The sequence below is a fragment of the Diaporthe amygdali genome (assembly GCF_026229845.1).
Source record: "Diaporthe amygdali strain CAA958 chromosome Unknown NODE_2_length_3802984_cov_64_841326, whole genome shotgun sequence".
NCBI lineage: Eukaryota > Fungi > Ascomycota > Sordariomycetes > Diaporthales > Diaporthaceae > Diaporthe > Diaporthe amygdali.
Window position 1 is genome coordinate 1,670,151 of NW_026517022.1, and position 25,033 is coordinate 1,695,183.

The window sequence follows — 25,033 nt, forward strand, 5'->3', positions numbered from 1 at the left end:
CCATTCGTCTTGAATTCATTATGGTATATTTGGACCTTTTGGGCGTAAACCTCCGACCTGGGCCAGATTCAACAGACGCCAAGAATATTACATCGGTAGCTAGCAAGATGCGGCTTGATCATCTCCGCTGCCACCCCAGAAGAGAACGTAGCGCTTATAACTGGACATCTTGGAACGATGCGCGACTTGCTGGGGTTTGTGCCCCTGCGTCTTTGTCGTCGGCGTCTTCCACGGTTACAGACTTTGATGCCTCTGGACGCAACGTCAGGTTCTGCTCCTTGTCCTCGAATCTGACCTTCTGCTCGCCCTGCTCTGCCGCTTTGGTCTTTTCCTCCGGCTCATTGTCCTCTTCATCGGTCTCATGACCTCCGCCTTCAACGGCGGCCTCCTTATCCTGGGCCCCGTTCGCTTCGGCGGGGTCCTCTTTCTCGTTCTCCCTGCTCTCCCCTCCATTCTCTGGCGAAGGTGCGGCTGGCAACTCTTTCTCCGTCTGCACTGGAGCTGGAGCGGCAGCTGGGGCCGCTGGAGGAGGTTGTTGCTGTTGCTGGTGCTGAGTGATTGTCCCAGCCGTCCCAGGCCGGTCCTCACTTGGTGGGCCCGGCCTCAGTGCATCCAGATAGAACTTAGTGACACCCAGGATCCTGCCGTTCTTCTCACAAGCCTCCACCCACTCCGGCCGCACCACAGGAATGTTCATTTCCACAGCCTTCTCCCATTGGATGCCCCGGCCCTCGGTGGTGACAAAGTGTGTCGTGTCTATCCTCACGCTGTCCACGATCTTGGCGCCAATTCTCTCCACGGCTTCTGCCAGCTCCTCGCGCATGGACTGCGGTAGGATCCCGGTCGTAATGGTAATGCCGCTGAGATCCGTCATCTTGTGTGTCTGAACCTCAACCTTCTCACTGCTGTACGTGCCAGCCGTTGTCCTCAGCACCATGTGGAAGGTGTATTTCGTGTCCACGGCCAGGCCCGAGATCTTGGTCGTGTGCATCTGTAGTGGGCGGGGGATGTTGCCGGCCTTCTGGCCGTTGCGGTACAGCACGAGGCTGATGAGATCCGCGGTCGCGAGCTGGATGGGGTCCCATTCTAGCACGACTGAGGTCTGAGTTGCGTTGCGGCAGCGAAGTATCGGGCTGGAGGGCGAGGCAGAACCAAAGGAGCCGTAGATCTGGTCCTGGAGCGCCTGGAAGCGCTGCTCGGCTGAGGATTCGGAGGATAGATTGCGCGCGACGGTGATGTCGACGATGGAGCCAGAAGAGATGTCTGGTGGAAGGAGGATGGATGGGAACTCGATCTGCAGGAGGACATCGTTAAGCTTATACTGCCCAAGTTCGTGCTGGCAGCTGCCGCGCAAGGGTATGGAGCGCTGCCAACAAGCTACCCATGTAGACTTACGAGTCGTTTATCTGGGGTCAGGAGGACAGTGACGCCGGCGTCGACCTTGCCGACAGTCAGGGAGACAAGCATCTTGGCCCGTCGTCTTGGATCGCCTCTTGTAGCCTGATACGAACTTGGTGACGGAATCAAGAAAGAATTGGCCTAATCAACAGTGGCTGGGGACGGAGAGTCAGTGCTAGATGGGCTTTTCAATCAAGGTTTGGAAAGTTGTTACGCTGGCAGTTGGTGCCGATTGCGTTGCTTGTGAAACCAGGGACAGACATGCAGCGGGCCAGCTGTGAGCTTATGTAAGCCAAGCTGAGATTGAAGGCACAAGTGACTGGACGGCTTACCTCAAGTGTCTACTAGATGAATGTTTAACAAGGACATATTAATGGCAGAAGGGGCTTGGCCATCTATAAATGACATTGAAGTACGTGTGAGCGCCATGGACCCGCTCCTGACCACATGAATACTCCAGCAGAATCTAGGTCGGTGTAAGTACAAATTGCACACCTCTTACAGTCTATAAGATGACCTCCATTTCTGGAAGTCTATCACCTGGTCTTACTAACAAAAATCAGTCAATTTCGTTAATGAGATGCTGTATTTATTTAATTTTCTATGACTCAGTGTTGTGGCCCAGTACGTCTTTCTAAGGCTCATTCTACTTGCTCTCATGGTTCCTTACAAAGCTCTCCCGTCTCCCAACATGCTTTCGAGATGAAGAAGATAGAACTTCAGACTCGCCAGAAGCCACGAAGTCCGTGCACTTCATCGCAAGCTGGTCATGGGAATAAGCGTGGTAAGTTTCGTCACAGCATGCACGGCTGAGAATGGTGGTATATGGATTATTGCAGTTGTAGTGTCACTGGCAATGCTCACGTGTTATCTCTGGATATTCCCTTTTCGTCGACTATGCTCGTCTCTCTGAGGACGCCGTTGCGTGCTTCCTCCCGCCTTGTTGGCAAGGCCTCCTCTGCCTCCTCTATTACCGCTGCCAGGGCGCCCAAAGTCTTGTTGACGTGGCGCCGCGCCTGCCTTGCTTCCCTTGGCGGCATCTCCAGGACGAGGCCCTAGGGCTTCTTCCGCGGCGTGAACAATTCTTGCGCAATACCTCTGCAAGTCCCTGAACGGCATCTTCTGAATCTCAGCCGGCGCATGGGATTTGATAATCACAGTGCCGAACAACTGCTTGATCGCCTGGGTCCCAGACTGAGGCTGTTTCCCTTGGTCTGGCAACCTCTTCCCTTGCGTGTCGTACCCGGCGTTGTGCAGCGCTTGCTTGAAGGCAGCGTTCAGGCGAGTGGTGGCCTTGCTGCGGACGACGGACTTCGCCGTTGAGCTGAGCGCCGATGCAATCCACCAGAGAGGCTTCGTATTGTCCGCTAAATACCTCCTGCAGACAGCCTCTACGTACGGCAGCCCGGCGTTGGTGAAGTACTTCAGATCGTACCACTGTACTGTGTGTCGGCCAGCGATATGGACCGTCATATTCTGCCAGCGCAACTTCTGTACGGTCTTGAGCTCATCGTACAGCCCAATATTGTGTTCCATCAGCCCCGCGAGACGCTTTCTCCCCTCCAGGGTATACTGCTCTTTGTTCTCAGCCTGTTTTGGAATCCGATGAAGCATCGTCCAGAATCGCTTGAATTCTCTGCTGCAGTGGCAGCCATGAGACGGTTGCCATGTTGTAATCAATGTTCTCCCCCTTGGTTTGAAGAGGACGCCACAACTAAACATGGTTCTTCAGGGCAGCTGTCATGTCATCCTGATGAAAGATGCAGGGCCAACTACTCATACCTTAGGTTAACTTCTGACCATCCTTCGCACAGCCACAGCCTCGCAAATGACTCACAGTGAGAGCCCACGACAGTTTGGCATACAAAGAGTCGTTTCTCACGCCCCACGAGGCAACAGTTGCTCTCTAAAATTGAGTGATAATGATGCAGTGAAGCAGGTGAAGGTAAAAAGTCTAGTCAGAATCAGTCAGTCAGTGTGGATGGTATCACGGGTGCTATGTATGCAATTGAACGGTACAGCAGATTCAGTAGAGCGTTAGTGCCCGGTCTATTCGGGACCCACCGCCAGGCCCACAATGACTCCCTAGCGCCTGGACTCGCCCCGCGGCGAAAGCCCACAAGCACAAAAGGACCCCGCCAACACAAACCCGTCGCCTGTCACTCGCCGCTACTCCTTCCTCCTGCATTTCACCACAGCACAGACAACCCTCCCTGTTCCGCACTCGAGACAAGTGCAGGCTATCCCTCTCGGTCCTAAACTCGCGGATACCTTTTTATTGATAAGCCGACAAGATGCCTAAGAACAAGGGAAAGGGAGGCAAGAACCGAAGACGTGGAAAGAACGAAAACGACAATGAGAAGCGAGAGCTCACCTTCAAGGAGGACGGCCAGGAGTATGCACAGGTCGTGAAGATGCTCGGGTATGTCACACTATCGCTATCGTCTCGCAAGCGACTCTGGCACAGAACAGCCAAACATTTCCTCCCACCGCGCGCCGCCTGTCCGTGGCAAGACGCAACCTGCGGCACATATGCTGACAATCCTCCTCTCCCGCACAGAAACGGCCGTCTGGAGGCGCAGTGCTTCGACGGGACCCGCAGACTCGGCAACATCCGCGGCAAGCTTCGCAAGAAGGTCTGGATCAACCAGGGCGACATCATCCTGCTGTCGCTGCGTGACTACCAGGACGACAAGGGCGACGTGATGTACGTTGAACCCCCCACCCCCTTCCGTCTAGAAATCCTCGCAACTGACTGACAATGCCATATAGCCTCAAGTACACAGCCGACGAGGCCCGCTCGCTCAAGGCGTACGGCGAGCTCCCCGAGACCGCCAAGATCAACGAGACGGACAACTTCGGCGGCGGCGAGGACGGCGACTGCGGCTTCGAGTTCGACGAGGACCGCGACTCGGAGAGCGGCGACGAGGGCGGCGCCGGCGGCAAGGAGGTCGACATCGACGACATCTAGAGACCCCCTAACCCACCGAGACAAAACGACGGGCACTCTTGTAACTGTCGGACCTCATACCCGCGGATTTGGCGGCTCTGGAGTCCGGTGTCAAGTCCTCGAAGCGTCAGTGTGTGTGTGTGGGAGTGTGTTCGGACGTCCTCGGCCGAAGGGCGCGCGAGTGAACCGTTGTCGACCAGGCGGCGGGGAACAGAACTGTCTTCTCTCTCTTAGACCTGGGGGCTCGTGGTGGCACGCTGCTGCTGCTGCTCGTCCCTGGTTTCTCGACAGTTGAGTGTGTGGAGCGGCTTGGGATGGGAGGGACGTCCTGTGCCGGCAACCGTGTTATTTCCTTAACATTCTTGATGATAAGTGCTCGAGTCGTTTCAAGGGAGACAATTTGCACTATGCGGTATCTCTTGACGTGGACGGGCGGCGTAACATGATGATGGGAGTACGATGCACGGATTAACCAGTCTGGACAAGACCAAAAATGCACATTTTAGACCGGTTTATATCACAGTAATTCCATCTATTCCGGGATCTCTTCCTGCAGGATTTAATGGTTTTGTAGTTGTATCTCAATCTTGATGTCTGGCTCGGTATAAGTCCGCGACGGTCACTGAGTACTTTATACCAGCGGACAGCGACCGTCTGGTTCCACGAAATAACAGAGCGCTCTCGTCTCTTCCAAAATGGTACAGCCCATCATCGAGTACCCGCGTTTCAGCAATGATGGCCGACACGAAGATAAAATGCTGCGTAAAGTTGCTAGCCTATAAGCCTGCGAGAATCACGACCGAGGCTAAGTGAACCTTGCTCGGCCGTCTCCAAGTGCAATGCGCTGACAACGAAGCTCTTCTATATTCCTCCTCTTCCACTGATCAACTCTTGGATCATAGTCTCTAATCCCAGTCATTGTCATCATCTTCATCGTCTGTGTAGCTCGTTAGTACGTCGCCCAAAACATCTTCAGCGAGTGAGAACTTACCACTATGAGCAACCTTTTTATTTCTGGCCGCAAGAGCTGCAGCCAAAGCATCGGCCATACCGCCGCCCCCTGCTGGCGTGACCCCTGCTGGCGGCAGCCCACTCCCATGTGGTCCTGTATCGTTGCTGCCTCCAACTTGTGCTCCGCTTCTGTCACGGATCTGAGACCTGTCGACCTTTTTCAGAGCACCAATACCGCCAGCCTTCGTTATGCCGTCCAGCATTGCTGCGCGGCTGGGATCGGCGCCGGCCGCTGCTGGAACACCGGATGAGTAACCTGAGTCGCGATTTGGAGGTGGAGGCGGCCCGGGTGGCGGGGGCGGTCCTGGGGGCGGGGGGACGCCGGCCATTCCACCTGGTGGTGGTGGCGGCGGCGGTGGTATTCCGCTTGGCGCGCCAGTTGCAGGCGGCAGCGGAGGCGGCGGCGGCGGCCCACTTGAGGATGGTGGTGGCAGAGGAGGGGCAGCCGGGGCATTGGTCGGAGGCAATGGAGGCGGTGGAGGTGCGTTTGTTGCTGGCAACGGCGGTGGAGGTGGCGCTGCAGAAGCTGGCAGCGGTGGTGGTGCGGCCGGGGCGCTGGAAGCTGGTAAGGGAGGAGGTCCTGCGGGACTTCTCGTGGGTAGACCCGGGACTGGTCGCGAAGTCGGAGGAGGGAGAGGCGGTGCGGCCGAGCCAGGCGCTTTCGGAGGAAGTGGTGGTGGCGGACCTGGCGGGATAGCGCTCGTCTCTCGCGACGGAGGCGGAGGAGGCACGGGGCCACGACTTTGCGGTGGCGGTGGGACACTTCTTTGTCCTTGAAATGGTGGGGGCACGCCGAACTTGTGGCCCGGTTCTCTGGTATCTTCAATGGGAGACTTCGCTGGTCGTGGTGGAGGAGGAGGGCCGGGTGCAGGCGCCCTGGCTGTATCAGAGCGCGCGAGCTTCCCGGCATCAGGAAGCGGTGGAGGAACGTGGAATTTGGGCCTTGGTGGTGATGGATCGCGAGGAGGCGTCGGCTCCCTAGCGACGGCGGCCGGCTCAGTCTTCCCAGACCTTCTTGGTGCTGGAGGTGGTGGAGGAGCGCCGCCTCGTCGTGGTGCCGGTGGAGGGGGAGGGGCTCTGGATCCGGTCCCGTTGACCGGAGGCGGTGGCGGTGGAGGGGTCGAGTGCTTCGTTTGAGCCTGCTCTTGCTTGAGGAAATCGACGATAAAGTCCTGATTGTCCTTTATGAAGTCATCCGTAAGGCCTTTACTTCTCAGGTCGTCGCCAAAATGCTCTCTCCATTCCGGATCAAAGGCCTCGAGGGTTGCAAACTCGGACCTGTGTCCATTGCTCCCAGATGACTGTCTGTGGAAGTGACCGATTGGAGGAGCGCTATTGCGAGGAGAGTCGGGCGGCGTTGGTGCAGAGGCATGCTTATGTCCTCCGAAGATGCCACCCAGCAGACTGTGCTTGTGGTGGCCGGCGCCCGCTCCTGGAGCTACTCCTCCGAATGGTGTCGCCTTGGTAGCTTTACTTGCGTTCTTTTCCCTGTCGTTCATCTTCTTCATGAATTGCTTCGCTTCCTTCTCGTCGACGAAAGACAGGGCAGCCACGCAGTCCTCTAGCTCGAAGGAGTGGAAGAATGTTCGGTCCTGGTTGTAGCTCCACGTGTCGAATATCTCCTGATCCCATACAACCCCTCGCATGGCGGGCTGGGCGCGGTAAGTTAGCTTGCGCCTTGGACAGGGTGGTTCACTGCCAGGGAGACTTACGGATATATCAACCATCTTGAGCCAATACGTGTTCCCAACAAGGTCGTTGGAAAGCACGACAGCCCCCTGCAAGCCTGTGTATGTCCATTTTGATCTGTTCGGGTAAGCAACGTAGAGTCGTGCTACTGCCACCGCCTGGATCTTGTTGCTCTGCTTGGGCACGAAGCGTTTGACGGTCTCCTTGTCGGCATCGCTGAGGATGGACGGCATCGTGTTATCGCAGTCGGGGTTGGGAGAGGACGGCGAGACTGAGGATCAGTTGTCGAGGAGGACAAAGAGGGGCGGAGGTTGGGCGGGATTCGGGGTCTCTCCTCCCAGCGGCCTTGTCTCGATGGCCCCTAAGTTAAATCATGGGATGAGCAATTGAACTGCGCTCGAGTCGTGTCGCTGCCAGTTGCGGGAAGCCGCAGTCGTGGCAGTGGCGGTAGGATCGGTGCTGGTAATGGTGGTGGTTATGACAAAAGCAGCAAAGTAGTGGTGTCGTGTGAGTGTAGAACTGTTGCACACAACTAAGCTGTGTGGTGGTGGTGTTTCCAAACCAAGGAACGCTTGGCTTGGCTTGGATGACTGGCAGCGCCCACTTGGATATGTCGCAGGTACGGCGACCCTAGCAAATCGGATGGGAGGTCGTTGGTGGCTTACTGTACGCGCGTAAATTGGCAGTAAGTCCAGTCCAGAGTATGGTAGCCGTTGGAAGTAGGTAGGATGTAGGTAGGATTGGGTACTAAATGGCAAGCGCAAGGCCGACGTAGCTAAATCAAGGGTGTACCGTTCGAACGGATCTTGGCAACGACTGTCTATACTGGGCAAGCTGGCAGACTGAGCAATTAAAGCTCGAGACACGTGCAAGACAAGGAGGCGTACCGCAGGCCTAACCGAAAGGATCGTCACCGGACAGGTCGGTAACAGGCGGGGAATGGGTCCAAATGAGGTGAGGTTGACCTGAGGGAGTGCCAATTTACAGTGAGGGATGGGTAAAGTGGCAGGGCTGCCTCCATGCCCAAAGCACTGCTGGGTGCCTGCAGCTTCTGGGAACCCGACCAGCCGGCCGTATTGCGTATCGAGAGCTTCCCGAACGCAAAGTACGTTTCATGACACCTGTTGCATCATCGCTCTGATAGGAGAACCTACCCGTTACATGAATATCAGACGATTGAAGCGATCCCCATTTTCTGCTGTCTTGAGACATCGGTTGCGAGCACAGCCACAGCTCGGGCTTATCGCTGATCTTGTTGACAACGTTGCTGATCTACAGCCTCACTGTATAATACACATAACAAATATTGTGTTCTGGATCTGCATTCTGCTGCAGCCGGGCACTAGTATAAGGCATCACCGTCGAATGGCTAATGTGGATTCAAGAGTCTGGAATCGGTAGGGCTCCTGGACAAGCTTCTCCGCAAAGATCATAATTTACCAATTTGCAGCACTGCACGAGTGTCGCATCTCAACCCACTAGTATCACCTTATTGACCAACACTTGCCAAAATAGTTGGACGTGTTCAAGCGAAGCAGGTGCGGGACACGGTCTGTGAAGCTCGGGGTATTTAAGTCATTTCTCTCATTAATTCGTCGTATCTGCCCCCGCGGCCGACTCTACCGAGTATCGCAACAGCCCAGAAACCCAAACATCACACCGGGGCTTCTTTGAATTATTTGTTGAGCTCCTTGGCCTTGGCCAGGCGCTCCTCCTTGGTACCCTCCTGGGGGATCTCGCTGTGGTCGTGAGACTGGGCCGGGCCAGGAGCAGCAACGTGTGGGGCAACCTTAGACTTGATGGCCTCAATGAAGCTGGATCCGCCCTCCTTCTTGTCGTCAATGGGCTGGGGAAGGAGATGAGATTAGCCAGAGCGCTCGCAGGGGGTTTTACGAGAGGGCAGAAGAGGATGGAGGCTGCACAGAGCTTACCTGAGTGGTGAACTCCTTCTCTTGCTGGTTCTTGTCAGACATGGTTGCTGTTGGCTGAGGTTGGTTGTTGTATGTAGGTGAGTTGATGTTTTGACGGCTAATAGTCAAGGTTATCAGTTGGTGGTCGTCCTATATGCAGAAGTGCCTGGTGGCATGGAATTAGGTCTTACTTATTTGGAGGTTAGGAGACTCGGAATCTTATGTTGTAAGAAGTAGGAAACTGGGAATTAAGCCCACGTTGTGCAGATTGTACGATGGGATGTTGTCCCGTCTTATACAGCCACATCGGGTTGACCTGGGACCCTCTCCTGGACAATCAAGTCCCCGTCTACGTACAGCTAGCTGCCAGCACATGAAGATGACGTCGTTCTTGACTAACAGCGACCCGTGACTGAGCAGGCAAGCACGCCCCGCCAACGGGCAACGCGGCTTCCATCGACTTTACCTGCCTACTGCGTACTCTATTAGGCCCATCATCCAGGCAGATGTTTGTAATTGGTAGGCTCTCCACATGTTAAGCTTGTTGTGTCGCAATAGCTGAGAGGCGGAAGCGGCCGAGACCCCCAGCACAGGGTAGCAGGCTGTTTCGGCTTGCTTGCGTCAAGCCGACAATCAGGCCGGTTGCCTCACTTTTGGAACCTCCGATTCGGAATTCACAGACAGCCTCAACCACTCCCGGCGTTCGGAATTGCAGGGATCGACAATTCAGGCTCTCCTCACGTCTGATGTTTGATTGTTGTTACTCTTGTCTCTATTGGACAATTTGGATACAGAGGGAAATTATCCGTCTTGGTCAGAGGCTTTTCAAGGTCATCGAGGGACAGCAAGCTAGCTCGGCGGCTGGCACCAGCTGTCGATCGGCCGTTGACTGTCAGACTGTCGACGGGCGGCTACTCCAATCTGACGACATTGAAGGTCGCGTCAGAACTGCACGCGTGAATGTCGACTGGCCGGATATCAGCCTTTCCTGATATATCGGGCTGGCTTTGCTGACACTGGTCAATCCGCCAATCCAAAGACCATGTTTTACTCCTTCTCTGTAGGCATCGCATTTGCACTCGGCTGCCACACTCCATCATGGCCGCCAACGATGCGCCACAGCCGGTGAAGCTCTCACTGCCCCTTGTATGTCTCTCTGGCCATTCTTAGATCTTCACATGGAACGCTCACATTTCATGCCTCTATCAAGGAATATCAACAGTCTCTCTTTCAAGAGCTCCGCACAGAGGATGAGCTCGTCATTCTGGCACGTGGTCTTGGGCTCATGCGCCTCTTGACCAATCTCCTGCATTCTTACGATGCTGCCGGCAACAATCTCATTGTCGTAGTCAACGCTGAAGATCGTGAAAACAACTGGATCGGTGAAGCTCTTGCCGAGCATGCAGCCATAAGCATGGCGCCCCTGGCTCGGGGGCTGACCGTCGTCAACACTGACTACACCAATGTCGGCACCAGAGAGAAAATGTATGCATCAGGCGGCATCTTCAGCATCACGAGCCGGATCTTGGTGGTGGATATGCTCACCAATCTATTGAATGTTGAGAAAATCACCGGCATGGTCGTACTACACGCCGACAGGATAGTTGCTACGAGTCTGGAGGCTTTTATTCTACGTATTTACCGCCAGAAGAACAAGGTCGGGTTTTTGAAGGCCTTCGCGGATAATCCGGATCCCTTCACCACTGGTTTCAATCCTCTCGCGGCCATGATGCGTAACTTGTTCCTGAGGAAGGCGAGTCTGTGGCCTCGCTTTCATGTTTCAGTCGCCCAGTCTCTGGAGGGCAAGAAAAAGGCAGAGGTCATTGAGCTGGAAGTCCCCATGACCGATGCCATGAAGGAGATTCAGAATGCCGTTATGGAATGCGTCGAAGTTAGCATTCATGAACTCAAGAAGGGAAATACTGGCCTCGAGATGGATGACTGGAATCTCGACAGCGCCTTGACCAAGAACTTCGATGTCATGGTTCGACGTCAGCTCGACCCAAATTGGCATAGGGTCAGCTGGAAGACAAAACAGATCGTCAACGATCTAACGGTGCTACGCGGCTTGTTGCAGGCCGTTGTCGCAATGGATGCTGTGCAATTCTTGCAAAATCTAGACACCATCCATGCTGCCCATTCGCCTGCGCCGGGGACAACCAGGCAGAATCAGTCTCCGTGGCTATTTCTTGACGCTGCCCAGACCATTTTTGATGTCGGCAGGAAGCGAGTCTACAGTGGCGTCAACAAACCAGGCGCAGACTCCAATATTGACTCTGTGCGGCCAGTTCTCGAGGAACAGCCCAAATGGGCTGTACTAGCCGACGTTCTCCAGGAAATTGACAGAGATCTTTATTTCGAGCCAACGGCCCGCGACGACTCCAATGGCACTGTTTTGATCATGTGCTCCGATGCCGCGACGTGTCGCCAGCTCAAAGAATACTTGCAAACCATGCATGTAAAGCCCAAGGTAGAGCAGCAGAGAAAGAAGATTGTCTACGAGAGTGCCGAGGACGATGATGACGAAGATAAACCGTCTGCGACGTTCATGATGAGGCGTAAGCTCCGACAGTACCTTAATTGGAAGCGGGAGTTCGCCAAAGTCAGCGCCACACTGTTTGCCGAGAATCAAAATGCACTGAAAGGAGCGACAGATCCACGCTTGCAAAAGACCAGCAGAGCGCCTGCCAACAAGAGGCGGCGCGTCCGGGGCGGTGGCTCCATGGCGACGAGTCTTGGACGAGCTGAGAATGGAAGCCTTCTGCCATATTTCGAAAAGGCGAGCGAGGTCTCTGAGCTCATGGAAGAGATACAGATCACAGAAGAGGAGGCGAAGCAGAAAGCAGATGTCATCGAAGACACATTGGAAGACATGGACGACTTCTACGAAATGTACGAAATGCAAGATTTGGTGGTTATTCACGCCTACGACGGAGACCAAGATGAGCACGTCCTTGAGGAGGTCAAGCCACGGTATATTATCATGTACGAGCCCGAGGCTTCGTTTATCAGACGGGTCGAGGTCTACAGGTCGTCTCACAACGATCGTAACGTGCGCGTCTACTTCTTGTACTATGGCGGCTCTGTGGAGGAACAGCGGTATTTGACTACGGTTCGTCGGGAAAAGGATGCGTTCACCAAGTTGATCAAAGAGCGCGCGAGCATGAGCGTCGTCATGACCATTGATGCTCATGGCGTTGAAGACCCCCAGGAAGCGTTTCTCAGGACCATTAACACTCGAATAGCAGGTGGCGGACGTCTGGCTGCCACAGCACAACCGCCTCGGGTGGTGGTTGACGTCCGGGAGTTCAGATCTTCTCTGCCGTCGCTTCTGCATGGTCGCTCCATGGTCATCGTGCCTTGCATGCTGACCGTGGGCGACTACATCTTGTCGCCCAACATTTGCATCGAGCGGAAATCGGTCAGCGATCTGATTTCCTCTTTCAAGGATGGGCGTCTCTACACTCAGGCTGAAACAATGTTCCAGCACTACAAGTCGCCGATGCTCCTGATTGAGTTCGATCAGAACAAGTCTTTTACTCTGGAACCCTTCGCCGACCTCTCCGGGAATCTGAAGAGTGTCAACCCGGACAATATCTCGTCTGACCTCCAGTCCAAGATCGTGCTGCTGACGCTCGCCTTCCCCAAGCTGCGAGTCATATGGTCATCATCACCATACCAGACCGCCGAAATCTTCGAGTCTCTCAAGGCGCAGGAGGAAGAGCCCGATCCGATTGCAGCAGTGAGGGCCGGGCTCGAGAGCAATGAGGTCGCCGAGGAGCAGCCGTTCAACCAGCAGCCGGAGGAGATGCTGATGCACGTTCCCGGGGTAACGAGCAAGAACATCAAGACGTTGACGCTCGAGACCGAAAACATTAGGGACATTGCCAACATGTCCGTTGAAGACCTAGATCCAATGGTAGGCGGGGAGGCTGCTAGGAGGATATCCAGGTTCTTTGCAAAGGATCTACTTGAAGATGAGGAGTAATGTCGCTATTATGTCGACTCAAATAATTAAACGATGCACCCTGCGAGTGCACAATCTTCCAAATGGTCCTCTCAAGTCACCGACCAGGATACCATGCCGGCTAAATGCCGTCCACCGGGAAGCATGGTTACATTGTGGAGTACGGCTTGTACGCAAAGGCGTCGGCAGACCCTGTCCGCATGTCACCAAATTGAAGTTGTGGAAATTTTCACAGCAAATCTCGATCATCTGGGCTCGTGTAGTGGTTGTTGGACAACTCGGGTATATTTCGTTATTCCTTATGCTCAATCATGCGGGCATCATTCCATCCAAGAAAATTCCGGTGTCGGTACTGTACAAAGTGGAAAACAGGGGTATCTGATATCTTCGATGCCTTGAACAGGAAGCGCAGAGGCCGGCCCATGATCATGCAAAGCGTTCCTCCATTACTCGGCGACCGACCCGCGCCGGTGTTACTCGTCCCCCCAACTCCGTAGCCAAAACGAAACCGCGCCGCTTCCGTCGCTCCTCGTCCCCTTGGTGAGATCCAGGTCTTGTTTTCATCTCACGTACACGCCCGCCTGGTGGCCGTGCCGTTGCCTCTAGACATGACTTGTGTGTCCTCTACGACGAGTACCACCGCCGCCGCCACGTCCGCAGTAGCCGCCTGTGAGGGGAATTGGTTAGTCATTGGGTCTTTTAAAATGTTGATGCTGAGAGGAAGGTAGCTTACAAGTCAGGAAGCGAACGATGGCTGAGAGAACAGCAACGATGCCGTTAACGATCGACATGATAACTCCAGCGATGGCTCGGATCACTGTCATAATACAGTCTCCGATCCCTTGGATACATGACATAACTGCGCCCATGGTTGCGGTGTTGTGCTGAGGTTTTTTTGGAAAGGTGAGGGTGTTGTTGTTGGAGGTAAGGTTAAATTTTGACTGCTAGGTCTTGTAGGAGATAGATATGTTATTGATGGATGAGTTATAGGTGACAACCACCCGGAAAGGAACAGGTGAGTGCCATTCCTTATATCTTGGAATGCGGCACCCCGGCACACTCTCGCCGCTGTTGTTCGTTCATGCATCGTGATCTCGTCAGTGGCAGCCGTTGCCAATTTCAGCTTGACGTCACAGTGTGACCGGGTGATTGCCGCAGGGACTTCCCTTTACGAGGATCCCTACGCCATCTCAACGTCAACAGCGTCACGGTAGGGATATGCAACGACAGGGTAGGGCAAGGGAGCAAAGGCTCCGGTTTTGCTGTTTTTCTATGGTTGGGCCTGTCGGGTTCCCTCTGGCCCTCTGGCAATCAAAGCGATCCAACTCTGTTTGGGAAATGAGATCTGACATGAGACAGCAGAATCAAGAAAGCCGTGTCTGACCATTTCCGCTTCGAGATTTGCCTCTTTTCGCGGTGACGTAGCTCGGACGTTCTGGACCATCGCCCTATCTGGCGCTAGGACCATCTGGTGACATCTGCGTCTCCACCAATCACAGACTGGCAGGTGCCCAAAAGGGAAGGAAAGAGTGTCAACCCCCTGCAGAGGGGGGAGGTAGGTTAAAGGAAGGGGTGGGGAAAAAAGGTATTTCTTTTCCTCTTTGTGTTTTGTCCTGTCCGCAATGACTTTGCATTATTGCTATAGACTCAGTCCTTCAAGTGCCAAAGTGCGCTCAAATGAGCTGGACTCTTTACATAAGTGGATTTAATCTGTTCGCGAGTCTGGTCTGGCCTTTATATTCGCAGCACTTCCTTGTTCATGCCTTGGCGAACAGACCAGTGCTTGTGAACCATATCGAAATGAAGAAAGAAGGGGACAGAGTGTGATAACATTGCTCAACGTGAGCCAACTGATGGCGATTTTCTTGTTTTCCCTATCCAGCGCATGCCTTGGGGCTGGCGTCAGCTATTCACAGTGGCCGACGCGAATATCAAACACCGGCAGGGGAAAGCTCTCTTGATTTCTTGTGAAATATGCCATTCAACCAACTTGTACCAATGGTTCACTCTATCAGTGATATAGTGCATTCAAAATTTCCATTCTATCATGGCACGGCTGCAGCCGCTCGTACCAGCCTCGTGGCATTCGCGAATATCTGAATTTCGGGCGAGGAAGATCTCAAGCCTCAACGGTGAATTCAGGTCGCTTCGACGACTATTCACCAAGCTAGATTGCCCCTCCGTCTTAGTGGACAGAGATTCAAAAAAATTCTTTATTGACAGGCAAGCCTTCTTCAAAGCATTTGTAACCATCAAAGGTGCCTCAAATCATGACCAGGTATCTCCGGCCTTCAGCCCACAACTAGTCTCTGTTCTCAGTCAAGAATTTCAGTACCCGAAGATGTCAGATCCTGGACCAGATATGACTGGATCTGAAGAGGTTGAGATACCAAACGGCTCCGAGGAGCAGCCAATTCTGGTCGATGAGGATCAAGACATCCCTCAGTCTGCAATCGGTCGGAAGGTGGAGGAGATTGTCCGTCAGGTCCAGAGGGGAAACGCCAGGTTTAACCCAATTGATCTGGATGGCGAGGATGAAAACCTATCTGAAGATCCGTGGCGTGTCGACGAAGACAATTATGACAACGACAACGCTAAGATCGAGCGCGAGGAGTTGGCAACTGAAGTCGAAGATACCCAAGATGGCCCTTGTGTGCATTGGAAAAAGGGTATTCGAAATCCATGCCCGTGCGGTACTCACCACAAGGTGCCAAATGCGACGGTCGATGGCATCGAGCTCAACAAGTCCCAGTTGGTCGAGTTGAAGGAGTCTATACGTGTCGGCCGCTACGAAGCTGAATTCGTTGAGATCCATGAGATATGGACTCCCCTCAAGAGTGAGCAGCCTTTCATTCGTGGTCGGGCTTATTCCAGGACAAGAAACCTAGAGGGCCGGATCGAGCCTCGGAAGAACGAAGTCTGCGAGCTCTATGAGATTGACACGAATGATTACCGCACCGCCAATCCCATCACATACCTTGAGCAAGCGCTAGTTGAAATCCCTTTTGACAATATCAAGACCATCAGGACTCTGCACAAGACGAACAAAGCTTTTCCAGAGTGTCGATTCGATTCAGTCCGGTACAAGACCAAACAAGAGCGAGAGGACGAGGCACCATTGGCTTGTCGTTGGCAGATGGTGCTGACATACCCGGATCCTAGATATCGTCGCCAACAACGACCAATTGATGGAGAGGAGATCAGGCACTACAGCTACAGCGACATACCCAAGGATCGACATCGCGTACCAGACAGTGAACGCCGCAAGGCCCAAGGAAAGATCCGAGGCGGTTCATTCATTCCCAATGGCGCGCTCGAGCCCGACCCGGAATCCTCTGAAGTTCACCTCGCCCCAGGACAAAAGTACACCGTTGTCGACGTCTTTTCCGGTGCCGGGGGCTACTCGACGGGAGCCAAGATGGCTGGACTCAAGATCTTGGCAGCCTGCGATCACTGGCCGCGGTGCTGTGAGACGTACCGCGAAAACTTCCCGGACGCTGAGCTGCACCAAGAAGACGTCTACAAGTACATCGAAAAGCTGAATACGGACCTGACCCGCGACCACTCGAACGTCGATATACTTCACTTCTCGCCTCCATGTCAGACGTGGTCTCCAGCGCACACATGTGAGGGCAAGAAAGACGAGGAAAATAGGGCCACACTATTCGCTTGTGAGAAGATCATCACGATATTCCACCCTCGCATCTTCACGGTGGAGCAGACCTTTGGTCTGGCTCAGGAACGGTGGATCCCCAATTTCAACGCCCTCATACAGGGCTTTACTCGCCACGGCTATTCAGTCAAGTGGAAGGTAATCCACCTAGTCGAGTTCGGGCTCCCGCAGACCCGGAAGAGATTGGTCATGATCGGCGCCGCGCCCGGAGAGCAGCTCCCGGCCTGGCCGAAGCCAACCCACAGCAAGGACCCCAAGGACGGCCAGAAGCCGCTCGTGTCAGCCTTCAAGGCCTGCAGCGGCCTCGTCGAGGGCGAGAACCTGCATGATGTTGAGGGCGCCCGCCCCGCAGATAAGATCCCGTGGGATGGCAGCAAGCCCTTAGAGAGGACTATCACCACTTCCGGCGGCCAGTGCTACTTTTGGTCTGGCGAGCGGGAGCTCACACTGGCGGAATTTGCTGCTCTTCAGGGGTTTCCTCCATTCTTCCGGTTCGTTGGGAAGTGCATCAAGAAGCAGATCGGAAATGCCTTTCCTCCAGTGGTCGTCAAGACTCTTTTGAAGTCTATTCGCGTCCACCTGGAGAAGTTTGATGGAGTCTCGCGTCAACCAGCACCAGGTCAGATCATTATAGTCAGCGATGATGATGACAATCACGACAAGGGCAATAAGTCACAGCCGCAGATCAAGAACCAGAGCCAGCTCACAACTCAGGACTTAGCAGGCTTCTACAAGAAGCCATCTGGCATGAGCCAAGAGCTTCTTCAGGGCATTATTGAAGATGTTCGCGAGACCCCTGTACAATGCTTCCTTGCAAAAGCGAATCGAACTTCCTCAAAGGGTAATGGCAGCGCTGGGCCCAGTCTCCGGAGATCAAGCCGAAGAAGGACCAACCAGGCCCAAGATACTCAGAGGAACGCCTTAGATTCCTACTTTTCCCCGGCGAATCAAGATCCTCCAGCCACCGAGGGCAACGTTGTTGGAAGCGGCCCCAACGAGCCCGTTCTGAATAATCCAGACTCGGCTTTGGTCGCGGCGGATGACGATAATCCAACCGCTCAGGATATAGTTGATCGCGTCTCTAACGCGCCTGTTCAGAGCACCGCGAATTCGGACGAAACCACAGCAGGTCAACCTATTGTTGCCGGCCGCAATATCGGTATCGGACAAACTATCACCGCCGGAGTCATCAGCGCGCGATCGCGTCAAGACTCCAACGCGGATGAATCCACGGCACATCGAAGCGCGAGAACAGCCCAGACTATTGCCAACATCGACGCTCCGACTTGCAAGAAATTCTCCCACTCTGAAGCAACCATGTCACCTCCTCAAACCCGCTTCGCCTCTCTTCGCTCCGCATCACACCGGAGCGCCCGTACGGCTCAGACCATCGCTGGCATGAACTCGCCGTCTGCTCAGGGCCGCTCAAGCCCCGGTGATGCCACGGCATCTCAGCCCCGGCGGACCGGCCGGATCATCGACGGCGTCCTCACCGCGCCGCGCCGCCAGAGTCCCCCTGGCTTCAATGATGTTGTGCAGCCCCAAGTCCCACTAGCTGTCCAGAGCCGCCCGGCATCCAATGCTGCCATGCCATCTCAGCCCCATAATGTCGCACAAGCTATCGAGGGTATCATTGAGGCAGCCAGCCGCAGCACCATATTCCCCGGGCTTGCTGAGGAATTGCGCTCCATACAGATAGGCGAGGACGCCACTATTCCCAGCGTCCCGGATCTTCAGAATTCGCCTGGCTCCAGTCGTGCTTCGCCAGGCCAGACGACTTCTCCCGGCCGGATCGTCGCCGGCGTCCTCACCGCGCCCCGTCGCCGGAGCCCGCCGGGCTTCAATAATGCCCCGCCACGCCGGGATCTCACCGAAGAACAAGCGATCGCAGGCGTGATCGAGGCGGCCCGCCGGAGCACCATATTCCCCGGGCTCGCTGAGCAACTGCAGGCTGGGCAGGGCCGTCAAAGGTCCAGCGGGGACAGCGTCGCGTACGCGGGAGAGTCACCCCGCCCGGGCGCCAGCCGGTCCTTGCCCATCGTCGTGGAAGACGACGAGGAAGAGCAAGAGGACAAAGACGAGGGTGGGGATGACGAGGAGGTAGAGGACCACGACGAGGAGGACCAGGACCAGCTCCAGTGGGTGACGAGGATAAGCATGGTGGGTGCGCCTTCCCGCCAGGACTACCAGATGGAAGTCGACGAGGGCTTCGACCCCACAGAGACTGCCCTCGCTCTCGAGAGGAGCATTCAGGACGCACGCCGCGTCGACGAGGATTACGAGGCGGAGGACCTGTACGGCGCCACTCCCGAGCGTGAGATGCGCGGCCTAGACGACGACAGGGGCAAAGGCAAGGAGGCCGCGCGGCGGTCTTTTGACGAATTTGACGAGGACGGGGAGGCGCAGAGAGAGGGCGGCACAAGTAAGCGCCGCCGTAGCCGGAAGTAGAGTGGTGGGGACCTTTTGGTGCGTGGGCAGGACTGAAGAGGAGCATATCTGGTGGCTTAGAAGACAAGCAAGGTGACAGATGGCCCACTGGTGATTATTTCTTATGAAGACAGCGACGGCGTTCAGGTCAAGGACAATGTAATATTAAATCATTTTGTAAACAAGAATCTATCAGAAGGGGACCAGGACACTCTGGTCGACCCACCACGTGTTGTTTGGCTCCCCAGTGGGAGTCAGGAACACATCCGCGGGCCACCGGTACGGCTCGACGGCCTCGTCGTCAAGCACGAGCGTGACGTTGCTGGCCATCTCGGCCGTGACGTTCCACCCGGGGCCGTAGTTGTCCCACGTGGCCATGAAGGTATAGTTGTTTACCCTGGGGTCGGTAGCAGACCACTTGATGTACCCAGCGGGCAGGATGCTCGCGTCAAAGTAGCTGTCCATGAAGACAGAACGCTGTTGGGCGTTCCACGGGCGGCCGAGGGCGCATTGGCCTACGACCTGGGCTGCTGTGGAGGCGTTGTTGGCGATGAGCTGGGAAGAGTCGATGTACACGCCGTACTTGTTCTCAAACGTCGTGTTGGCACCCTTCCAAGCGGTGACGCCGCCACCGCAATGGCGCAGGGACAGCGTTGACTTTGTGATGTACAGAGTGCCGAAACCGTAAAGGAAGTCTGTCTGGCCTGCCACGACGGTGTCGTAGAAGTAGGCGTTGGCTAGCTTTCCAACGTAGATCTGAGAAAGGCATAGTTAGCACTACGAGGTCTACCAAAATGGGGGAGGGCTTGGGAACCAGGATGATCAGAAGGACGGGAGGGGTCTCACGGTATCCTGCCAACTGTAGAAGCCACAGCTGTAGAACCCAGCGTTGGCCCTGGACACGCCCATTGCGTGGGCTGGCCCGTCCGAGTAGGGGGCATACTCGTTCCTGAAGTCAATGTTGTATGCCCTGAAGTCCTCGCATCCGAATGGGGTATCCTCGGGCACGGGGAAACCCGTGGGCCCACTGCCGGTGAGAGTAGCGTTGAGGGTAGGGCCCACGGTCAGGACACCGGTGAAGACGTTGTCACTGATCAGGTTGTTGCCCACGTTGGCGGAGTTGAACCAGATCTGCACATCGTTCTGTACGGTCTGGTTGTAGCTCACGTCCCCGGCGTAGTCCTGTTGCTGGGAAGGCAGGTTGGACTGGCCCAGCAGGTAGAGAGGTGCTGAGCGGGTCACGTTGAGCTCTGGGGATTGTCAGCATCGTGTCCAAATAGGGCCTGTCGAGATATCTGTCTCTCACGTTCGTAGTAGAACCCAGCACCGATGAGGATAATATGAGGCTCTGTGTCATTGCCAATGGAGATGATGGCGTCCTGGATCTTGGTGAAGTCGGCCGTGGTGTCATTGGCGCTCACATAGATGGTTCCCTCTGGACAGCCTTCAAGCGGGTCAGCTGTCTTCTTCTGACAGTCTGCGAAGGTGGTCGCCGGGAAGGGGGCTGCAGATTTGGCATTGGCGAGGACCGGGCTGGTAAAGCCCAGGGAGAGGAGTGCCACCACGGCGGCGGTGGACGGTCCCAGCATCTTGACAAGAGGCGTCGTCGGTGTGCTTGACTCTCGGAGCTCAGGGGAACAGAACTAGGTGCCAGTGCCAAGAGGGTGACAAGACATCAAGACAAGACAAGCTTCCATGTGGACAGAAGGGAAGGGCCGAGGCCGTGTTATATCTTGCCTATAATTACCACGACCTCGTCCCAGGCTCCCGGAAACGGTGACGGCTTGAATGTCACCCTACCCAGGCATCGTGGCCGGCGAATCTCAGGACGAACTGTGGGGAACACATGGCCAGACAAGACTAGGACATGCTGGCGACAGGGGCGGCGAAACTCCACGAAGGGGGAAACGTTCTTAGCCGGCCGGCCGACTGCGTGGTGGTCTTTCTCCTGTCATTTCGATACAGCCGGAGATTGAATGAGGTCTAAAATGTGGAGGACAAGAAGACTGGGCTGTCGTTCCCCACATCTCCGCTGCTCCGTCTACCCCATACCCCCGCGAAATTGGGGGACCATGCTGCATGATTCGTTTCCTGGCGTGCCTGGCTGCGGGCTAAGTGGTCGCCGCCAGGGGCATAGTCTGGACCTCTCATTGCCATTGATGGAACAATTCCACTTGGATTGCTCCGCAGGGCACTACCAGTGGCCAGAAGACATGGGCCACGTCTTTCGACTGTCTACATTCGGCGCACGACCCGAACCGGCCTCACCTGCTCAATATGTGGAGGAAACACAGTTGATACCCTGTGCATCTTGTTGACAAGAAAATGGTTCTGCATTCGTTAGTGAGTGGCTAGACATCGTGTCATCATCACGAGATCCGAACGTTAACCTGAGGCAAGGCTGGTGGGTAGACACAACTTGGGTTTCCTAGTGTCCTAGATCTGGCAACCTAGGGACCGGTGGGTTCATTCTCATTCATGTATCGTGGCGAGTCCAATCATCTACATCGGATGTGGCCATCACAAGACGGCCAGAATCCGTCCACTCTGCTCCAAAATTTCCCGCAAGCATCACCAAGTTGGCTGTCCACATGCTTTCCTTCCACCACTCTCAGATACAAGGCTATTCAAGCCGGTTCAGGTAGCCCAAGACACCGGTAGACGGTTTCCGAACCAGTTGCTCATAGCAGAAGGCCGCCTGGAGCAGGCCATCGAAGGCAAGCTTGCTTAGATGGGGTGGCAACCGTCGCAGTAGTGTTGAGACATACATCCGGCGGCACAGCTGTAAGAAGGCACAGTTGTTAGCGTTTGTTGCGTCTTAGAAGCAGCCAAACGACATCTTTCCGTCCCTAATTCGTGAGGACAACAAGATCTCTACAGGCTCAGCAGTATTCTATAGGCTTGCACGCCCGGACTATCTTACGGCCCAATGGGTAAAGGTGCAGGGTGAGAGAGGTATGGAAAGGAAATCAACTCACAAGAACCAGCCCAGGAGCATAACCGCACAGACCTTGAGGCATGTGTCACAGCGGCCGCAGTCGTGGTCATCAGGAGTAACGGCAATGCTCTTGTCATCGATGCGGATGTGGACGAGTTCGTTCACATCAAGGCCCGACTGGTTGAGCTTCTCACTATTCGCGGTGAAGTCGACGCCGTCGATGTTGTAGTCCTCGGTCGCGAAGGCTGTGAGGTTGGGGGCCCAGAGGCCGTTTGCGGTGAGGACCTCGGTGGCGTTGGCGCTCAGCTCGATGGTGAGGGCGTAGTTGCTCGAGTCGGCAACCAGCTTGGTGGCCATGGTGGCCATGGCGGCCACGAGGGCGTAGGTGGTGATGAAGAACTTCATGATGGCTTGTCTGAGGAGATCTACTTTATTGATCTGAGAAGGCTTGCGTTTGCAATATTGGGAGTGGTATGGGAGGAGTGTGTTGTTGAGTGTCGGACAGGCAAGAAGGGATGGGTTTTATAATGGGAGAGAACTGTACGGTGAGATACTTCACTCCGAGCAGATTCACCTAGCTACTGGCTCGAGCACTCACATTAATACAACTGGGCAGCCTGGTAATTCACAATTGCTATTCACACCATGACGTTTTTCCGAGCAGGTCCCATGTTGGTGACCAAGAATATAGTGAATGGAAATCAGGACACCAACCTGATCCGCTCCCTAGTTCTCAAACGAGCCCTCAGATAAGCAACCTCTCCTCCTGGTCAGGAATAACAGTAGACTTGGGGCTTCGTCATAGTCAGATCATGTCACCGTTCAAGGCAGAAGACTCATACACAGCGTAGCCATACGAATACATGTAGTTCCTGTTTCGTAGTTCAACATATTGTCTCGACGGGTAGCAATCAGAGGAACTAGGCCTTCATCATTATATGCCGTGGCCAAGAAGGTCTAAATAGGATAATAGTATATTGATAAAGAGTTTGGTTGGTGATGGCTCTGTCAGGCAAAGATACGTATTCTGGAGAAAGAGGCAATCACACAAAAAGACCCAGGACCACCAGCCTCCGGTCCAGATCATGAGGAGTAAAGTTTGTAGAAACAGCACGCTGTGGAAATAGTATGATGGACATTGCAAAAAGACAGCAAGAAGTGTCCTGTAAGTCCAATTCTAGTCCTGGTCTCACCAATACAAACAAAGCCGTACAAAAGCCAACTCTGTAACGCCGTAAATAGTCCAAACGCCGCCCCTGTCCTCTATGATCCGATTCCCAACCAAAGTATCCGTAACAAGAGTTCAACTCGCTCAGTCCTCCTCACTGACATCGCTCTCGGCGTCCCCACCGTCATCGACATCCATGCCGCTAAACTCCTGCTCAAGCTCCTTCTCCAGCTCCTTCTCGAGGTCGTCTCCAAAGTCGTCGTCCGCGTCGTCCGCAACGATCGCTGGTGCGCCGCCGCCGACCACGGGGCTGGGCAGCTTGAAGCCGCCGCCGCCCTCGCCGCCCTCGCCCGAGACGTCGTCGTCCTCCTCGCCCAGATTATCCTCCTCGTCGTACTCAGCGTCGGCGTCCTCGTCCGACTCTGGGCCCTCATCCCGCATGAACTCGGAGAAGCGCCGGATCGCCGTCGGGAACGCCGGGCTGAAGTCTTGGCCGCGCACGGGCGCCGTCGGCACCGGGTCCGGGTACTCGACCAGCAGGCCGCCGTCGCCGTCCTCGTCCTCGTCCTCGTCGGACTCGGCCGGCGACCGGTTGCGCGCCTTCTTCTTGTTGGTGTCCTTGTCCGCCTGGGACGAGGATGGTTTGACCTGCACCTCAGGCTCCTCTGCCTTGGCCGCGGGCGCCTCCTTCTTCTTGCTGTCGGCGCCGGCTTTCTTGGTGGTCTCTCGTGCCTTAATCGCCGATGCCTTGGTGTTCTTCTTGTCCGTCGCAGGCCGGATGCTGCTATCGATGTGGGGGTGTTTCTCCTTGAGTTCTTGTGCGTCGTTGTTGTAGGGGGTCCGTGCCAGGTTCATGTGGAACATGGAGTCCATGCGATGCAGCACGAAGGCCTTGCGCTCCGGGTCGAAGACCAGGACATATTGGTTCTCTTTGGCCGAGCGCGTCCCGTTGTACGCGTACTTGCCTCCATTCTCGTAGAAGGACAGGTTGAAGGAGTCGTCGTCGGACGAAGAGGGCTTGAGCTCGGCCTCGTTGGGGCCGGTGTCTGATGATAGTGCGGGCTTGTGGTTGTCTGCCGAAGTCACAGAAGGCACGTCAGTCTCCGACAGAGTCTCGCGGGTTCTCTCGAAGGATTCCAGGTTGAGGCAATCTCACATCTGATAGCGGTCAAAGTCTCCTTGGATGGCTTGCCAAGCAAAGCATCGCTGAGGATGACCGGATAGCTCTTGGGCTTGGTGGGATCGACGACACCGGGAGGGGCAGCTGACGAGGCCATGGCGACGGCACCGACGGGGGGGAGGAGGAGAGGCAAGAGGCACGCTGGCTTGGGGATCCGGAGATGGTGGGTTTACATGGTCCGCACAAGGGTGACTTGCGTGGGAGCGAGCAGGTTACGGGCGTTGTCCGTTGCTCAGAGCATCCGGAGTGGGACGACGCAGGGCGAAGTGAGGTGAGGTGAGGTGAAGGGGGCTAAGTTAAGGGTTGTAGCTCCGCCATCACTCCAACGTTTGGTTTGGCAGGTCAAGGGGACGTCTGTCCGTGCTGATCAGTCCGGGGCGTTCCATGCAGGCGCTTTGTTTGGTCCAGGCCCACTAGTTTAGCGCCCTGTTGGTGGACGGATATCGGTGGGCCCCTAACTCGGCCCCGTCATCCGGCCAGAGGCTCAACGTCGCGGCTTGTCCTAATGTTGCATCTCTGCCTTGAACGGCCGTCTCCATATGCATATATATATATATATACACACCTCGAGACACCAGTCACGTCTCCCTCCTCAACTATGTTGCAATACTCCTGGGCTCAACAACCCGTACCTTGAGAAAACCCGAGTCTCTTTGGCTACGTTACTCTGTCCCCTGCCAACAAGACCACAGGGCGCAGATCAGCGAGAAGGACGAGAGCGT

General features: G+C 55.2%; 11 protein-coding genes across 11 annotated transcripts; 3 read left to right on the top strand and 8 right to left on the bottom strand.

Annotated features, from left to right (window-relative positions):
* Positions 1–154: 154 nt before the first annotated feature.
* Positions 155–1,467, bottom strand: J7T55_011853 (brca1 c terminus domain-containing protein; the record flags this gene model as incomplete). Its single annotated transcript, XM_053136680.1, has 2 exons — positions 155–1,294; positions 1,396–1,467. 2 exons carry the CDS (start codon positions 1,465–1,467, stop codon positions 155–157), a joined length of 1,212 nt encoding a protein of 403 aa, XP_052999658.1.
* A 791-nt stretch (positions 1,468–2,258) lies between these two features.
* On the bottom strand, positions 2,259–3,012 carry J7T55_011854 (uncharacterized protein; the record flags this gene model as incomplete). Its single annotated transcript, XM_053136682.1, has 2 exons — positions 2,259–2,418; positions 2,495–3,012. The coding sequence occupies 2 exons, from the start codon at positions 3,010–3,012 to the stop codon at positions 2,259–2,261; spliced, it is 678 nt and encodes a 225-aa protein (XP_052999659.1).
* A 680-nt stretch (positions 3,013–3,692) lies between these two features.
* Positions 3,693–4,369, top strand: J7T55_011855 (uncharacterized protein; the record flags this gene model as incomplete). Its single annotated transcript, XM_053136683.1, has 3 exons — positions 3,693–3,820; positions 3,959–4,105; positions 4,171–4,369. 3 exons carry the CDS (start codon positions 3,693–3,695, stop codon positions 4,367–4,369), a joined length of 474 nt encoding a protein of 157 aa, XP_052999660.1.
* Positions 4,370–5,253: 884 nt separating this feature from the next.
* Positions 5,254–7,281, bottom strand: J7T55_011856 (WH1 domain-containing protein; the record flags this gene model as incomplete). The annotated part of the gene is made up of 3 exons (XM_053136684.1): positions 5,254–5,285; positions 5,340–7,011; positions 7,072–7,281. The coding sequence occupies 3 exons, from the start codon at positions 7,279–7,281 to the stop codon at positions 5,254–5,256; spliced, it is 1,914 nt and encodes a 637-aa protein (XP_052999661.1).
* Positions 7,282–8,723: 1,442 nt separating this feature from the next.
* Positions 8,724–9,021, bottom strand: J7T55_011857 (uncharacterized protein; the record flags this gene model as incomplete). The annotated part of the gene is made up of 2 exons (XM_053136685.1): positions 8,724–8,894; positions 8,980–9,021. 2 exons carry the CDS (start codon positions 9,019–9,021, stop codon positions 8,724–8,726), a joined length of 213 nt encoding a protein of 70 aa, XP_052999662.1.
* A 1,035-nt stretch (positions 9,022–10,056) lies between these two features.
* On the top strand, positions 10,057–12,946 carry J7T55_011858 (mus38-like protein; the record flags this gene model as incomplete). The annotated part of the gene is made up of 2 exons (XM_053136686.1): positions 10,057–10,104; positions 10,169–12,946. 2 exons carry the CDS (start codon positions 10,057–10,059, stop codon positions 12,944–12,946), a joined length of 2,826 nt encoding a protein of 941 aa, XP_052999663.1.
* A 581-nt stretch (positions 12,947–13,527) lies between these two features.
* On the bottom strand, positions 13,528–13,794 carry J7T55_011859 (magnesium ion transporter; the record flags this gene model as incomplete). The annotated part of the gene is made up of 2 exons (XM_053136687.1): positions 13,528–13,592; positions 13,659–13,794. 2 exons carry the CDS (start codon positions 13,792–13,794, stop codon positions 13,528–13,530), a joined length of 201 nt encoding a protein of 66 aa, XP_052999664.1.
* Positions 13,795–15,266: 1,472 nt separating this feature from the next.
* Positions 15,267–19,046, top strand: J7T55_011860 (uncharacterized protein; the record flags this gene model as incomplete). Its single annotated transcript, XM_053136688.1, has 1 exon — positions 15,267–19,046. The coding sequence occupies one exon, from the start codon at positions 15,267–15,269 to the stop codon at positions 19,044–19,046; it is 3,780 nt and encodes a 1,259-aa protein (XP_052999665.1).
* A 171-nt stretch (positions 19,047–19,217) lies between these two features.
* Positions 19,218–20,614, bottom strand: J7T55_011861 (pectinesterase family protein; the record flags this gene model as incomplete). The annotated part of the gene is made up of 3 exons (XM_053136689.1): positions 19,218–19,781; positions 19,872–20,275; positions 20,332–20,614. The coding sequence occupies 3 exons, from the start codon at positions 20,612–20,614 to the stop codon at positions 19,218–19,220; spliced, it is 1,251 nt and encodes a 416-aa protein (XP_052999666.1).
* A 1,034-nt stretch (positions 20,615–21,648) lies between these two features.
* J7T55_011862 (uncharacterized protein) lies at positions 21,649–22,368 on the bottom strand (the record flags this gene model as incomplete). The annotated part of the gene is made up of 2 exons (XM_053136690.1): positions 21,649–21,807; positions 22,036–22,368. The coding sequence occupies 2 exons, from the start codon at positions 22,366–22,368 to the stop codon at positions 21,649–21,651; spliced, it is 492 nt and encodes a 163-aa protein (XP_052999667.1).
* Positions 22,369–23,275: 907 nt separating this feature from the next.
* On the bottom strand, positions 23,276–24,408 carry J7T55_011863 (uncharacterized protein; the record flags this gene model as incomplete). The annotated part of the gene is made up of 2 exons (XM_053136691.1): positions 23,276–24,204; positions 24,288–24,408. The coding sequence occupies 2 exons, from the start codon at positions 24,406–24,408 to the stop codon at positions 23,276–23,278; spliced, it is 1,050 nt and encodes a 349-aa protein (XP_052999668.1).
* Positions 24,409–25,033: the final 625 nt, after the last annotated feature.